Here is a 16,966-nt window from a genome sequence, read left to right on the forward strand (position 1 = left end):
TTTTTTTTTTCTCTCAGCGTGTGGATCCGCACGGGGATGTTGTCCATATTTAGGCAGCGAGAGTTGTCCAGTGTGTGTGTGTGTTCAGTATGTGGGAATAAATCAGCCCTGTCCACGATGAGGAAGGTTTCACTGATGTCATCACACTGGCAGATGAGTCAACTCTCTGCCTGAGACAAGATGATCCACATCCAGCACATCTGCTCAGCCACAGGATAAATCAGGGGAGGATGCAAAAGAAATGAATTTTCTCTTTCCTCCTGGAAAGTAAAAAGATCTTCATCGTGGTCAGGAAGCGATCTTTCACTTGAGAGAAAGCCGCAATACTACTCTGAGACAATGCTTCTAGAAGTTGTACAATATTTCCCTTTTGATATGTAGTAGAGTAGAAAAAGCATTCTCCATCCAAACTGAAGAGTTCATGTTTAAATAACAAACTGTCAGAAATGGTTGGATCATGAAAACATTTACATTCTACAGGAGTGAGCCGTCTGTCATCCAAAGATGGAAAATTACATGCAAATCAAAGTATGCTTTTCTTTTTCTTTCCCCCTCCATCTCCACGTCCTCTCATCCATCTGTCATGTCTATTTCCACGTCCTGAGCTGTGGGAATGAACAGGCATGACATCCGCTCCACCCCTCCTGTCAGAACAAGGTAGGTGGGCACAGGACAGGGTGAACAAGGGGTGCACACAGGACAGAGCTCAGTGTGACAAGAGCTGCATGTGTGACCCTGATGTATTAGATACATGTGTAGCTGATTAGTGCGGTCAGGGATGTGAAACCTAAACTCAAGACTGGATTACCAACCAGGTACAAAGCCCCCCCCCCCCCCCCCCCCCCCCCTAAAAGCCCCTTGGTCACTGTATGGCTAGTTGTTTGTGGTAATTTAATGAGTTAGAACTTTGTTTCATCATATGGGAAAATGCTCGACCAAAGCACGGGTGAGTCCAGACTTATTAGCTGGTCCTGTGTAGATGAGGGCCCTTGGGTTTGAATCCAATTTGAAGATCTTCATTACTACTTATTACATTTCCACGCTCCTGCGCTTCATCAAATGAGCACACAGCAAACCTGGGGTGAGGTAGTTTACACGGAGAGGACTAATCGTACACAGCGACTCGTGGACAGCTAATCCAGCCATGTCTTTCCTAAAGCTCAGTAATGCTGGAGTTGCTACAGATATTTTAGGAATAAAAACTAAAACAAAGCAGACAGTAAACACAACACGATGTGTGAGAAAAGCTTCGGTGAAGAGCAAATGTCAAACTGTTTAAAAAAAAAAAAAAAAAATACAAAGGACATCAGTGGTTTCACTGAAAACTGGCTTTATTGAATATAAATCTCTGTTACAGTGCCCATGAGGTGGTACTGCTGTACACCAGCATTACATTTATACCACGGCTAAGTCAAAAAATGTGAACAAAAGAAAAAAAAAAAAAGGCTTTGTATGATTACAGTTGTTTTTTTTTTATATTAGGCATACTGTTCTGGTTGTTCTAAAAAATAACGTGTGAAAGACAATAAAGACACTTGTGGTGCAAGCGTGGATTTAAACCAGGTTCTGTGATTGAATCGTATTGAAAAGAGTTGTGAATTAAGTGCACTTAGAGGGTAAATGGTTGGTATCAGATAATTATACTCGACAAATTCATTGTGAAGGCACTTTATAAGCACTGATATAGTGGGAACAAGGAGTGAGTTAACATTAGGCCCTTGCTAATGAGAAATAAACCAAACTCTATGCACTTTATATCTCACAGGAAAACATTAGGAAGCCAAAACATCCCCTATAGCTCAGATTAGCAAAATCAGATTGTACTGTCACAGGAATTGTCTAGAAAATATTAAGCACTGCGTCAGACACTAGTATCAGCACAGATAACACGTTACTGGAGTGAGTCAATAAACAATTTAATACAGTCAATAATGATGTCAAATGTCTTGAAAGTTAAATATATGGCTTTATAATCTTTACACAGACAAGTCATCTAATCTAATCCAGGCCTAAATACTGCAGCTGCTTAAATCCAACTACCATCACAAAAACACTTTGATTCAGATATTACTGAAGAAATCTTTTTTTTTTTTTAAACACATTGTATAGTTCAAACTTTAAAAAAATAATGTTTTTCCACTCTGATTTGTTTCATCGCAAAGTTTTTTCTTCCCCCCCCTCCCCCAAATCTAAACCTAAAAGAAGCAAGGCTTTTATTTCATCTGAGATTTAAACGACAACTACGACAAGTAACACACTGAACATCATCTCTGCTGTGTGACCCGCAGACCTTAACACTTACACATCGAGGCTCCCCGCCTCCGAGCGTGTTCACGCACACACACAAAAAAAAAACACATCTGCATAGAATATTTGCATACGGTATGCATAATTTGCATAGAAGAATAAATTGTGCTTGCCCTCATATTTCTAAGATCTAACACTATCTTACGTTCTAACAGTGAAGGCAGGTTTTTCCTGGCAGGGCTTTTCTGTTTTACGAAGCCACGCAACATGTACACAATGAAGACATGCAACGCAGAGGGAAAAAGATCTAGATATGCTAAAAGGTATAAGATCATATATAATCAAAAGCACAGATACCTTAATAAGGACTTAAGGCATTTATATTTCAGTATTATCGAAATTCATAATCATTGGCATCGTTACGTCTTTTTCAACTTTGAGAATTAAATACAGAAAGAGATAAAAAACCATCCTGGCACCTCGCTGTGGAACTGGAGTCAATCTGCCTGATGTTAGGTCTCTACAGAAGCAATGAAGCCTCCTCTCTCTACATGTAGCTGGGGGAAGGTCCTGAGCGTTCCATGAATCACTGTTGCGTTACGGATGTAACACACACATGCACTCACACACACACACACACACACACACACACACACACACACACACACACACACACACACACACGCGCGCGCGCACTCTCACTGTTCCTGGCCGTCCTCCCGCAGCTCTGAGGGAAGGAACTTGTACTGCTGCTGTCTGATCATGGCCAGCTTCTTCCTGGCCTCGTCCAGCTCTCTTTCTTTCCGCAGCATCTCCTCCTGAGCGGCGATGATCTGCAACACAACACAGTCTGTCAGCAAACTGAAGAAACACTTTAGAAACCACAACCAGGCTGGTGCATCAAGCTTTGGATTCCCCTACCTGCCAAAGTGATGATTATATGGCTGTAGTATGAGAGACGTGTTGTTGTTTTTTAAAATCACCTTCCCTTAAAGCTTAACATAAACATAACATCTTAGTAAGATGCCACCATTAGCCCAGTGGCTAATTAGCCTCCTGCCTATAGTGACCTAACTAAGTCTGACAGCACAAATAAATGGCGTGTTAGAACTAATGACATGTATGACATTCTCTTACTTTAATTAGGTATGGATGTACATGTTGTATTTGTGGTAGCAAGACTCACCTGAGCGATACCTCCCACCATCTTACTCTTAACCACCACAGCCTGGTCGTCCTGAGCATCAAACGCTGCTTTCTGCGCTGCCTTCACCAGGTTATCAGAGGCTCTCTTCACAGCGTTTCCAGCAGCCTGCAGGAACACACACACAATCAGTCAGAATTTACATATAGTAAACTGGCTATACATATCTTTAATTATATTTTCAACTAACTAGTTTTTTTTCTGGAGCTTTTCACAATGGAAAGTTCCTAGTTTCCAATTTTTTTTTGGTCAAACTAAAAGAATTAAGGGAAAAATTTATAAACGTAATTCTTAACAGCAGTGCTTAATATTTGGAGAACAGTTAAGTCTTTGAGGGAATTTGGATGTAGACTCACACAGACTCGTAGCAGTAGACAAATCAACTGTGCTTCTTGTGAACAGCAACTCCCGGAAAGGGAATGATAACTTCCACCAGTGCCCAGAGACAGAACCATAACAGTTTTTTTTTCTCTCCCTGCTCAGCGGCTGAGAATAGCTGTAAAAGGCAACGAGGAGCAGCCTGCTGAATGACGCTCAAAGCCAAACATTTGTCTCATTGGGCAGCTCGGCTCTTAGCAAAGAGGAGGTTTTGTCCTTTTGCAGCTCTGTGGGCTGAAATCAGACACGGAGCTGGAAGAGGACGGCACAGTCACTCAGACTTTCAGTGAATCCTCCTCTGCTAGTTTATCTTTGGCTGGAATGTTACTGTTAGTTTGGCCCTGACATTCAGCATAATAACACTGAAGCTCCCTTCATTAGCTCTACACACACACTAAACTAGGACCGTCGCAGTGTTTGACTCAGGAGGCACCACTGAGGGCCCAGGCTCTAAAATGCACCTTAACAGCTTGTTCCACTCAAATCCAGGGACAACCCAACACAACTGCTGACACTCCCACTGAACCACCCCCCCATTTACACACCTTCCTAACAGGTTATAAATTGAAAGTCTTTTAAAATATTAGAATTGTTTCTTCTTGATTTTCGTGATATCACTGGCTGGCAAATCTAGGCCCGCCCTCCTTCCTGAACAGGAGGGCTGACCCATGTCTATGTTGTTGTCATCTGTGGTCATGTGACCTCTTACATGGCTCCATTGAGGTTTCTGGCTGAGGGACCGGCTGTGCAGCAGTAACACAGGAAGCTTGTCAGAGATCTAAGATTCCTGCCTTCACCTCATCAGAAACAATGTCCCCTTCAGGTACATCACTGTCAACTGTGCACAATCCCCATGAGAACTGTCTCCAGCTCGGTCTATTATTATCCACAGGGACATTGCTCCTGGAAAGAGATGTTGCAGCTTCATGCGCCTCACGTTCTTGTACGGTGAGGTGAAGACAGACTCACAGGTGGGAGACAAATTAAAGGAAAAAACATGAAACAATGAGTGGAGGAACAGGATTGCAATATTAGAACTGGTAACTAAGTTTATGAGCTGGACGAGTCCCTGAAGCACCTGCTGCCATCAGGAACGGTCCTTTCCTCAGATATTCACACATTCAACAGAGAGACTGCACATTACTCAGCACTCTGAGTAATTACAGCCTTAAAAAGCACCATGGCAAAGAGTGATGAGAGCAAATGCTGCTGCTGTAATCATAGATCGGGGTTAATGTTTCCAGTTCTTAGTGCCATGGGTGGGCTGGTGGATTGTTTCCAGAGCGTCTGTAGACATAAATGTATGGGAATTACTGTGGTGGCAGCTGCAGGCCCAGAAGAGGAGGAGATAAGCCACTGCTGATTGGATCAGAGAATATGAGATGGCCTGGGGCAGGCTGATGTGCTCACGGCTAGCATACACGCAGCCTTAAAGATAGTATTTTTGGGTGGACAGAGTGACAGGAGATACTTAGTTTCTGTGATGTCTTGGGACTGACCGCATCAGTTACACATAAAGGTCACAACCAGCCCTTCTGTGTGAAATTGTTTCCGTCGGTGGACACAGAGCTTTAAGTGGACTTTAAGAAGAAAAATGTTAACGTCCAGTGTCTTTTTTAAAAGGGGAACTCCGGCAATTTTACACAGAAGTCAGTCTACTTTTTTTTTTGGGGGGGGGGGGGGGGGGGGTCGTCTGAAAGCCTGAGTTGGAGGTGTGGAGTTTGAAATATGTGAGCATTTACCAATCAGGGAGGGTCTACCAAAATGATTCTACTGATTGCATTATGGGAAATGTAGGATGCGATGTTTGAGTAACACAGGAGACTAAAAGTCAGGATATCTCAGCCTCTGTTGCTCTCGTGAGCCCCCCCAATGTAAATGCAATACTAAATCTCTGGATTAGCCCTTTAAAAACACTGAAATGCAGCAGTATGTAAAGTGCACTCCTACCTGTGCTAAATTTAGAGCACGCACTAATCCTCATGTAGCAGCTGTACGGATCACACAGCTCACCTGTAACCCTAAACACTCTACACTCCGGCCTATGAATAGACTATAAAATACTGAGTGTTCTCCATCTCAACCTCAGCTGTTGCAGAACGACTAATGTCATTGTTCCTACAGCAGGTACTGCAGGTCTGAACCAACTGGTACAGAGGAGAATTACACACCTCAGATGTCAGATGTCGGTATCAGATGTCAAGTCTGACGAAGCAGGATCAGAGGGTTAGAGAGCTAACTTTGGACCCTGGATTATTCAGTCTGCAGAAAATGGCTCAAGTTCAAACATCCTCTGTTGCCATGGCAACTAATACAGATTCCTGGGCTCTACTTTTCCTCATCTTTACTGCGATATAGTTATGTTTTAAGGAAGGAGGGAGGAGTCTGAGAAGTAAATGAAATAACACTTGATGTTTAAACATCTTTTAACTGACTTGTAGAAATGAGAAAGAAAGAGAAAGTGGGTGAATGGGCAATGGTGAGAAGAAATTCCCTCAACAGACAACCCGAACACATCCTCCCTGTGGCACACAGGCATAAACACTGGGCTGTTTTTTTTTTTTTTCTTGGTGCAGAACAAATGAGCCACATTACAGGTGTGAAAGTGACCTTAGACCCCAGTGAATACTGTCCTTTTGTCCCCCTGCTGTTTTTCCTCCCCCCTTTGTGCTTACATTAGTTTATAGGGGTGACTGAGCTCTTCCCCTCTGACAGTTGCAGCTCTGGCCTTTATTTGGCGGAGAACTAAATACGTGTTCTGAAGTATCTCAGTAACAGCACAGTATATTTAACAGACAACAGTGGGGCCAGTGTGCGAAAGAGCTTGTGACAGACAATGACATGCAGTGCTTGACCTGGAGCCTCTTCATGGTCTGGGAGTCCTGGTCAGCCTTGACCTTGCAGGCCACCAGCAGCTGAGCGGTGGAAGCCGCCACCTGCTTGGCTGACGAGATGAGCTTCTCCTCGCTGGCGTGTCCCTGCACCGCAGAATTGGCTGCCTCGCACAGGTTGTTGGTTGCTGCGGCAACCATTCGAGCCTGAGGAGTCAAAGGCATCGACGGTAAGATGTTTCAATATTAACTTGGAAAAAGTTCTTAAATGCTTCTCAAGGGAGGAGACTTACGGCTGAAATAAGCCCCTGAGACCACTGTCCATCATCCACCGCATTGGCTGGGATCGCTCCCACCTGCAAATACAGGAGACCTAGCTTAGAATCAACCTGGTCTTATTATCATTACAGGTCTGTGACTGGTAAAGGCCTATATCATCTAGACCAACAGTGGTGTGTAGTGGGTGTATTTTTATTTTTTGGAGATTTTGTGGAGTCTAACACAAAAACATTCCTGTTGTCCAGCTGTTGTCTCAAACCTTCATAACATCTGGATGATAATGGTGTTTCAAAAAGGTTTAGGATATCACATCAAAATAAAGGTGTGTTCCTCAAATGGACTGTTAGGTGTTGTTATAGAACCATGTCTTGAGTCTTTTATTCGAGGCAAATGGGGCACAGCACAGTGGAGGGTTACAGGTTTAAATGTTGCCAACTCCAGCGGATCTCACGGCATATCCATCCTCTAGCTGAGTTCCACCACGTACCTTCCCTTGCGCCACCAGCTCCCTCTGTGCTGCTGAGGCAGCTTTGACCAGAGCACTGGTGGCAGCTGCGATGGACTTGGCTGCTTCCAGAATCTGCTCCTCAAAGTTCAAGCTCTCATCTGCCTCCTGTTTACAAGAGAGGGAAACCAACTGTCAATAAACACATTGAGTTTCAGGGGCTGTGATGATGTATGGGATTAGCATTGAGATAAATACAGTGCTCCATCTATGAAGGTCTACAGCTGGGGTAAAGCTGGAGTCCAGTGTAACACTGAAATGGAGGAATATTCAAATATTAACAGGGTAACGGAGCGATGGCCATCGCTTATGGTATGAGGGACTCATGTGCAGCACACACACACTGTGTGTGACCCTGTGCTGAGGTTAACAGGCTTAGTGAGAATGCTGCTGCTCTGTAAAAAGCCCTCTAACCTTGGGTTTGGTCCTGGGCCTCAGCTGCTCCAGTTTCTTGGCAGCTGCTTCAATAGCTGCCGCTGCTCCCAACAGCTCGTTCTCTGCGATGACGGTGGGATCCTCGGGGTCCACCCACTCTGTGCCTACAACACACACACACCAACAGCTCTGGCTCAACGTGTGCCTAAAAACATTTTACACTCCTCCACCAGGATTTCTATTAGCTGAATATGCTATGATGGTAATGATAATATGGCTCACAGTATCTCTTAGAATATATTTAAAGCTCTGCTACTGATACTGAATGTTTTCCACAGCCTGGGACCACATTACACAGCAGACTGGCTTTCATTTTATGCCCCATTGAACACATTTCTGTTCCACTCCTCTGTCGCTTGGGGTTTACCTCCAGATATACACCCATTATATAGTTATTTGACAAATTAATATACAGTACGATGGACAATCTGTGCTGAGCTTCATGGTTATCAAAGATGAACACACACAACGGCCTGATTAGCCCAGAGTGCACAACTTAGCAGTGATCAATAAAAAGTATAAACATTATTTCTTGATATTTGATGATTTTGAGGAAAGTGTTCTTTAACTGTTGTTGTTCATCCCATTTTCAGCTTAAAGCTACAGGTGGTGACTGCCTCTGCCAAGAAAAGCTGATGACAGACCACAACAGGATCTTTACATATCGATGACTTCAGCTACTCACAAAACCCCAATCCTGCACAACAGTCTCCGCTATGAATGAAGTTATGAACCTACAGCAGGATTCAGTTGCAGATAATGTCTCTTAAACTGGAGCTTGGGGTGGGGGGGGCATTAATCCGTGATCTAAAGCTCTGAGGGTGACTTTCCCTCTCTTTGACAGATGATGCCTTCATGGAATCGCCTCGACTTCCAACGTAATTTGGACTTGACTCTTAAGAGGGGCATCCCAGAACAGAGCTGTGTGAAACTGTAGAACTCTAAGGGGGATATTTACTAACCCCACTTCAAATTGCCGTCAGGGCTCATTTGCATGAAGTGCTCTAAATAAGACCTGATGCTGGGTTACTAAAGATACGTCCCGAGCATGTCGGAAACGCAGTGAACTTGGCTGCTGAAATTTTCTGATGCTTCTACAAGGCCAGCACCAAGTCAGAATTTAAAGCTATATAGCTGATGGCTCAAAAATAATCTACTGTAGTTTCTTATCTAGTACTGTTTTTAAATGTCATTATGCTACATGGTATAAATCTTTTAATTATCTTACTGCATTGATGAAAGTTCTCAGCATCATATCAATAAGGACACTGACACCATTCAATGTAAGTTTAGACAAAAACAGACAACACAAGGAACGCAATTTTGCTCTAATGTCATTCTGTTGTTGAAGAGGTCAAAGGTTAAAATACCCTTCATGGCCTCGGCAGCCTGGATGAGCTCGGTGACAGAGCCCGCCACCCGCTTGGAGTAGCTGGCCAACTGTTGCTTCAGATCGTGAGAAGGCTTCTGGATGATCTGTGGGTGAAGAAAAAAAGAGTCACAACCTTTTCTTTTTCTTTTCTTTTTTTTTTTTTTTAACACTCCCAGGCAGCAGGACACAGGTGTTGATAAATCAGCAGCATCTGATTGGTGAAGTCCCACAGTGACATTACACACACCGCCCACTGTGATTACCTTCATTAAATCACATGTAAATGACACCAGGCTGCAACAAAGTAATTTCATACAACACTACACACATCAGACTGGTTTGTTAAGACTCTGTATCCTGTTCTTTAAGTGGGAAATGTTGGATTTCAGCGGCTCATCCGCCCTGTGTGTCACTGCTTCCTTTAAATTAAGAATTTTTATGTTTTATTCTTCCAATGAACTATGGTGCATTTTATAGCACGATGCAGTAAAGTAGGAACAAAACTGAAACACACTCTGGTTGATGTGGTCATAACCATCACCAACACTTCTGATGGCGACGGCTGCTCACCATCGGTCAGCAGCCTGTCTGAACTTTGCAACGCAGAACCGAAATTTCAGGTACACTTAAGAGGCACCCACGCAGTCCGTGCACCCTGTTGGTGAGCTGGTCGTTGCGCTTGCACAGTCAACACAGGACGCTAAGTGTAAATCATGGTGGCCATCAACAACAGGGGGAACACGCTGACACTTTTCCTACACACAACGTGGTATTTCCAAAAAAAGAGAATGTGTGGTGAAAGTGTGAACACGTCACACGCATTTCAGTCCAGAGTTCACACGGTTTTGATCAGAAGGTGATGACATGAAGATGAAAACCGAGAGAATTTAAAAATAAGACCACTGTTGGTGGTTATTAGTCAATTTCACTGCTGCTTTTGCACGCCAATCATATATATGTGTGTGTGCGCGCAATATTTTTAAAGCCTTTTTAGATTAGACCCTTAATCTCAAGCATAAACTGCTCAGTTGTGACTTAAATACCTACTGTGCTATTCCTGTTTGTTAACATCACACAGCCTTTAGCCTTGATTTTTTTTTTTTTTTTTGTTAATGAGACAGATTCTATTAACTAAATATTAACAAAGTGGGACTTCATGTTGAATTTATGGGAGGTTTTGAATGTTTAGGATTAATATGATATTAATCCTAATGTTACTGTCTCAAATGCCAACGTTTATATAGTGTGTATAATGAAGTGAGTATAAAGAATGAAGAATAAAACCCAGATTTCTTCAGTTGTAAACACCAGTGTCAAACATCTAATATAAGGAGGAAATGATGCCAACTAATGTTAGACATAAATAATGGCAGACTAAGTTGATTTGTTGGTGCTCAGAGGCTTTAGGGTTTCAGCTGGTGTCCTCAGACTGTCCTAGGTAGACATGCAGTATTCAGGTTGGAGCTGTGTGCGACAGGTGCAGGGCATTAACAGGGGCTCAGCCCATACCCAGCTCAAGTTTATTCAGATGTGTTGTCATGAGAAGATAGAGGCCAGGACGTAACTGCACAGGAACGCATGCGGCGGGCCAAACGAATGTCACGGGCAAACACAAACGCATCCACATACTGTGCACCGACAAACTGGTACACACACACACACACGTACAGATGACGAATGTGGCGAGAGCACACCGTTACCTGAGCTCTGCTCCTGACACTGTATTAGACCGAGGGACACAGGATGTATGAGATGGTTTGAGTCACGCTAATACAAACAACTCCATGCATCAATTCTAGAAAAAGGTTCAGGTAAGAAGTCTCACGGTGCTGTGTGTTCACTTGATGGCAACACACCAACAAAAAGCAAACATGTCACTGAGCAACATGATCAGCAGGTCAGCAAGAGTGCTGTATTTCCTACACAGAGGCCAAGGAGCAGAGGGACTGAGTGTGGACAAGGAGGCTGGTTCTGTTCCAGCCATCGGAGGGCAGGACCACAGGCTCAGATCACATCCACAGTGCTGTATTCAGCAGCCGCTGGACTCTCTGATGTATGACTTTTTTTTAATACTTCAGCACAGCGAGTCCTAATCTGACCTTCCCACCCACGGATGGTCAGAAGAGAAAGACAATCAGCTGACAGTATGACTACACAGACAAGTCTAACAGCAGTCTAAATATATATATATAAATATATATAAAATATATATGAGTCAGATTCCTTCAGGTGTCTTTAGTCTGACAACCTGTGCAGACGACTGCTGCCTTTATTAAAAACAAACATCCCCTTCCCTGTCTGTAAGCAGACTTGGCTCGACATCTGTGAACATGCCGCGGACGGTATTCTGCAGGATGGTTGTTGTATTCTAAACTATTCAATGAGGTGTTCGACCAATGCATCCTCACACTTGTGCAGGTCAATCATGCAGGGTACTCACCGGCTTGCAGCGACATCAGTGAGCCGCAAGAGTAAAAAGAGCATTGACAGAGCGTTGGGAAAAGGAAAGAAAAGAGGTTATCAAACACATGACAGCTGACATCAGACATGTAGAGGAGAGGTTTTGCGAGCATGCAGCCGTCATGCTGTGAACCCTGTATCTGCTGCACGTCCCGAATTCTCCGGGACTAAATAATTGGTTAATACATGCGAGTTAGGGATTGCACATTTCAAATGTTTTTTTTTTTGATCCCAGAACACGTGGAATGAATTTACACACTGGGATGTATAGATTTTGCCAGTAATACAACTGAGGTGCCGCTGAGCAATTTTAAAAGCACAATCGCAGTGACTAGAACAGAAGAGAAGTCATGTGTGCAAGGCCAGTGTCATTACTCATTTCATACCCTTTTGAACAGCGGTGCCAGTCACGGTGTGTTATGCTACACTGCTCAGAGTTAGGAGCGGTGAGAGCACAATGGCTTCTCTCGCAAAGGAATTAAGGCGTCTGAGGCGCAGAGGGCAAAAATGTGAAAACAGAAGCAAACTGAGGGTGTGAGGTTTCACATCCTCTTCTGATTGTTCTGTTTTGCAACCCAATGATGATAATAAGTGGTTATTATTAGCACAATAACCACGTTCTGAACTGTTATTGGACAAATATATAATGTGTTTCAGCCATTTCGACGAGAGACTACAGAAGTACGTTTTCTTAAAAATGTTCTTCTTTTTCTAATTATGTCTCACCTAATGCTGCAAAACGAAAAAAACTGCCAAATTGGAGTGTAAAGTATGAACAAAGGTGACACAGACAAAACAGGCACAGTTAAAGAATAAAAAATGGTGGCGGGAGAGAAATACGAGCAAGTTCTTCAGTGTGTTTGGTTGTGTACATGTGCGACGTACTGGTGTGTACTTGAGCGTGTGAGCATGGCCATGGGAAACGTGTGGGCACATGTGAGGGAGGGACAAGAAAAAAAAAAAAAAAGGGGAAGGGGAGGCAGATAGAACAGGAAGGGAGGAAAGGCCGTTTTGTTTATTTCATTCCTCTGTTTGAAGCTGTTTCTTCCAAATACCCAATCTGTTTAGTTCCTGCTAAACTAATAAATGAGCTCTTACTCACCATGGCCATGCCCTCACTGTGTTAGTGGTTGTGATATTGACGCAGGAAATGTTCTTAGTGACTGCTAGGACAAATGGTTAGCACGGTATAGTGCTGTGCTGAAAGCAAAGGGTGTATTCGTGTCTGAGGGCAGTGATGTCTTACCACCAACACGTGCTCCAGCAGTCCCAGATATCCAGAAGCACATTCGTTGCCGTAGCGCAGAGCTCTCATCTGGACCTCTTTGCTGACCTCCGGGTGGTAGGCAGCTTGCTGAAAGAGCAGAACAGACAGAAAACAACATCTGAAACAAACACTTCAAACGGTTTAGGCAGTAGGGCCGTTTGTATGATAACATATGGTCCCTCTGATGAAGATGCACTCCTGCGTACCTTGCAGGAATGCAGCATGTCAGCGATGGCCCTTCTGCTGAGGTTGGCCGTGGCAATGATGTCTTCCTGGCGACAGGAGTTCCCAGCAGCCACTGCCTTCGCTGTTGCCATAGTGATTCCTTTAGTCATGCGAATGAACTCCTCCGGTGTGGTCGTCTTTGCTGGAGGGTCAGAACTGCTGAACACCTGTGTGATAAAAACCAGGGGACTGTCAGTGAGATCACCGATAGCTTGGCGAACTCCACGCTAGTCCACAGCATCCAAATAGTATACATTCCAAATCTTGTCAAAGATATTTACAACACAACATTTTCATTTCAAGAGTGTAATAACTCACAGCCAGCTCCTGTTTGATGTGTTCAATAGTGGCCTCCAAAGCTCTGGTCCCCTTTGTGGCCTCGTCCTCCACTGCCTTCACCGTCTTCAGGAGGGATGTTACGTTGGTCACCATCACCTACAACAACAGGTTGGATCACATGACCATGAGAAAAAAAAAACCTGATCACTGAAAAATCTTATATTGATACTTGTCACAAACAGATCTTAATGCTATTTTCACAGTGTTACATGTGAAGCAGGAAGTTGCCAATAGAAGAGCAGATGGTCATGTGACTTTTGGGTTTTGTATCTTACCTTAGCAGAGTTCTTAAGCTGGAGCATGCTGGGGTCGTCATGAGGTTTGCCTGCAGCTGCTTTGGTGGTGCTAATGAGGTTAGCCAGAGCTTTGGCCACATCCTTCACTGCATTGATCAGGACCACCTGTAGAGTGCAGAACACAGTGCTTAAACATTCACTTGATGCCTTCACATAGGAATCGACTGAACCAAGACACATAAAGCAGCAGCTGTCTCCTAGTTCAGGGGGCTGCATATGAAGGTGTGTCCCTCAGAGGACTGAAAGCTAGTGTCCTTAGCATCATTTCCAGTTCCCTCCTCAAGGTTAAGAAGAGCTAAATGAATGGTTTTTAATTTGTCCTTGAATCTGTTTTTTTGTTCTTTAGTATTTGTCATTGTCGAGCTTATTATTTCTTTTCTTTATGACTATATCTATTATTTTGATCAGCACACCCAAACCTAAATCTGTGTGGTCCTGCACCAGCTTATTGGCTGATCTTTGGTGCACTGTGATTTCCCTCTGTATCTTCAGGTTAACATGTTGCGGTTTTGCTGAGGTTAGAAGTTGGTCTGAATCTACGTTTTGACTTTCAACCACTTCTTATGAGTGGATGAATTTTACAAGGGGTAACCACAAAGACACATACAGCTAACAAACACCCAAAGCGTTTTCTCACAAGCATTCTGCGGTCCATACCTGGGTCTCCGGGTCCTCAGAACCCAGGCTGGCAGCTCCCAGTTTGACCACATCAGCCAGTTTGGTGATGGTAGACACTGAGGACTGAGCAGCCTGGGCCAGTTTCTCTTGACTGGCTCCGGCACCAGATACCAGCAGCTTGGTGTCCTCCACCAGAGCCTTAGCTGTCTTCAGGATGCATTCTCTGCACACAGGAAGGTAACATTGTCACCAGTTATCACCAGTTTACTTTCCCTATTCTGAACTCAGTATTTCTCTCTACAGAGGGTCTCTGTACTGATTAGTACCTGTGGTCAGCGAAGGTCTCTGCGTTCTCTCTGTTCAGAGTACCAGCCGTAGCAAACATGATGGTGGTGTCGAGGTCTGCGATGATTCCAGACACAGCGCTGGCTGCTGTGATGCAGGCCTGGGTGCCACGGTTTCCTGCCTGCAGGGACGCCAACACATGGGAGACCTGCAAGAAGAGGACCAGTCTGTAATGAGGGGAAGTTGGACTTACTGTGCCCATAAAACCCCATGAATGGGCCAACTCTACAAGTATGAGAGGGAAAAAGTGACATTTCAACACTTTTATTGTAATAAATTCTGATGGTGGCAATAAGCTAATGTGTGTATATTTTAAAAAAATACCTAGGGTGGCTTCATTATGAGTGTGTGAACATGTCACATGGATGGAGTAGGTGTAAGAGATGATGTGCCTGGAAGTGTTAAGTGGGTTACCATGCCAACCATCAACAGCAATGTCCGGTTGGTTACATCTCTCGCCCACATTTCCTGTCATCTCTTCACTGTTGTTCACTAAAATGCCAAAAAAAAAAAAAAAAAGCAAAAAAGAAGTGAAGAGACTGGTGGGGGTCTGACCTTCTCGGAGACTTTGCGGGCGCTTTCGATCAGCTCTTTCTTGGTGAATGAGTCGTTGGGGCTGCACTGCAGAGCTCCGGCTTTGGTCACCAGACCTGTGCAGCTGAAACCCAGCTCACCCACCTGCTTCTTAATGTGAGAACCAATCTAGAAACAAACAAAGACACAAACAGGATGGAAAAGTGAGACGTGCTGCGCTGACATGTCCTGTGAGGCGCTTCTCAGAAGAAAAGGTGACATGCAGAGGTGCTTTTGGTTTTATTTACTTCATCATTCTCTGCAGTCACGGCTGCGTATTTGGCCTCATTTGCCAGATTTCCAAACTCGTTGGTCAGCTGGTTGGCCAATCCACCGAGGTCATCTGGGTTGGTGTTAGACTTGGTCACCTGAAGAGAGATGAGAAAATACATTTGTTGAGTAATCACTAGTTAATCTACAAGATATACACTAAGTAAATTATTACAAAGAAACAAACAAAAAAAAAAAAACAATAAGCAATGCAGATGTATAATTCACGCTGAGTCAGCAGCTGACTTCAGGTCACTAAAGGGGACAGGTTGCCCTGACTTTGTCACAGTGGACAGGGCCTTGAACATGTCACAGGGGTGAGGCCTGATGCAGATGACAGGGGCACAGTTTTGCTGCAGTCAGACAGAAATTCACTCTCATTAGTCATTAGTGTCAAACTGTCCCGCCTCCTTCGGTATAAGAGAGGGGGGGGCTGAGACTGACCTCTTATTCAGGAAATTATGTGTGCTTATATTCTTGTTTTATAACTGAAGGGTGAATGAGGGATGCTATAATAATAATGGTAAACAAATTGTTTTTTTTCTCTTATTGCCTAGTGCGTCCTAAGCAAACATCTGTACAGCACATGCGGAAAAAAAAAAAAAAAATCACCTATGTGAAACCTGTCTGGCTCTGCCGCTGCCTGCAGGTTATATTTACAAGCCTACCCACACAATTTCCTGTCCCCTGCTGCGTTTACCCACAACAAAGGTGTAAATTTCACCAGGCAGATTTCAGTCTGTTTGCACCATGATCAGGGAAGTGACTCATTATGGGGGGCAGATACAGGGTGGGACCTGATGCTGTCACAGGGGCGGGGCTGGATGCAGATAGAATTTTTTATAACATGGTTTATTTAGTTTACTTTATTTTATTTCAGGATGGTACCCCATCATCAGAACTATCTATGCCCATTGGATGATAATTGCAATGCCTTACCATCTCCTGTACAGTGACAGCGATGGCCTTGGCTGTCTTAACCATGGTAGTCTGGTAGTCCACAAAGGTGCCTTCGGGTTCAAGCTCAGGATTGTCCTCCATTTTATTGATGGCATCGTTGATGGAGTCCACCATGCCACCTACAGCACCTGAAGCACTGGCAGCTTCAGCCAGAGTGGCACCCAGGTCATCTACTGCTTCTTTCATCATCTGCACTGACTCCTCCAGGGCTTCCTGCATGTGTGCCTGGAGGAAAAACAAAATAAATTAATTAATTAATAAATAACACGACTGAAATATTCAACCAGGCTGCTAAAATGACTCAATAAATAAAATAAATGAAACTCAGCAACTGAATTAGAATAAAATGCCATGATATAAGA

General features: G+C 43.9%; 1 protein-coding gene across 3 annotated transcripts in view; it reads right to left on the reverse strand.

Moving 5' to 3' along the window:
* Positions 1–1,319: 1,319 nt before the first annotated feature.
* tln1 (talin 1) overlaps positions 1,320–16,966 on the reverse strand; it is a 46,321-nt gene continuing 30,674 nt past the window's right edge. For all 3 annotated transcript variants that reach the window (XM_041059663.1, XM_041059661.1, XM_041059662.1), the window contains exons 42-57: positions 16,584–16,829; positions 15,623–15,742; positions 15,357–15,503; positions 14,783–14,949; positions 14,496–14,679; positions 13,818–13,943; positions 13,522–13,638; positions 13,185–13,370; positions 12,958–13,065; positions 9,250–9,355; positions 7,859–7,983; positions 7,427–7,552; positions 6,954–7,016; positions 6,685–6,867; positions 3,434–3,559; positions 1,320–3,080 (exon numbers count right to left, since the gene is read on the reverse strand). In XM_041059663.1, the coding sequence (XP_040915597.1) occupies positions 2,946–3,080; positions 3,434–3,559; positions 6,685–6,867; positions 6,954–7,016; positions 7,427–7,552; positions 7,859–7,983; positions 9,250–9,355; positions 12,958–13,065; positions 13,185–13,370; positions 13,522–13,638; positions 13,818–13,943; positions 14,496–14,679; positions 14,783–14,949; positions 15,357–15,503; positions 15,623–15,742; positions 16,584–16,829 (2,265 nt within the window). In that variant the 3' untranslated portion in view covers positions 1,320–2,945. The remainder of the gene's footprint in view (positions 3,081–3,433; positions 3,560–6,684; positions 6,868–6,953; positions 7,017–7,426; positions 7,553–7,858; positions 7,984–9,249; positions 9,356–12,957; positions 13,066–13,184; positions 13,371–13,521; positions 13,639–13,817; positions 13,944–14,495; positions 14,680–14,782; positions 14,950–15,356; positions 15,504–15,622; positions 15,743–16,583; positions 16,830–16,966) is intronic.

The sequence above is a fragment of the Toxotes jaculatrix genome, chromosome 16, assembly GCF_017976425.1.
Source record: "Toxotes jaculatrix isolate fToxJac2 chromosome 16, fToxJac2.pri, whole genome shotgun sequence".
NCBI classification, from domain to species: domain Eukaryota; kingdom Metazoa; phylum Chordata; class Actinopteri; family Toxotidae; genus Toxotes; species Toxotes jaculatrix.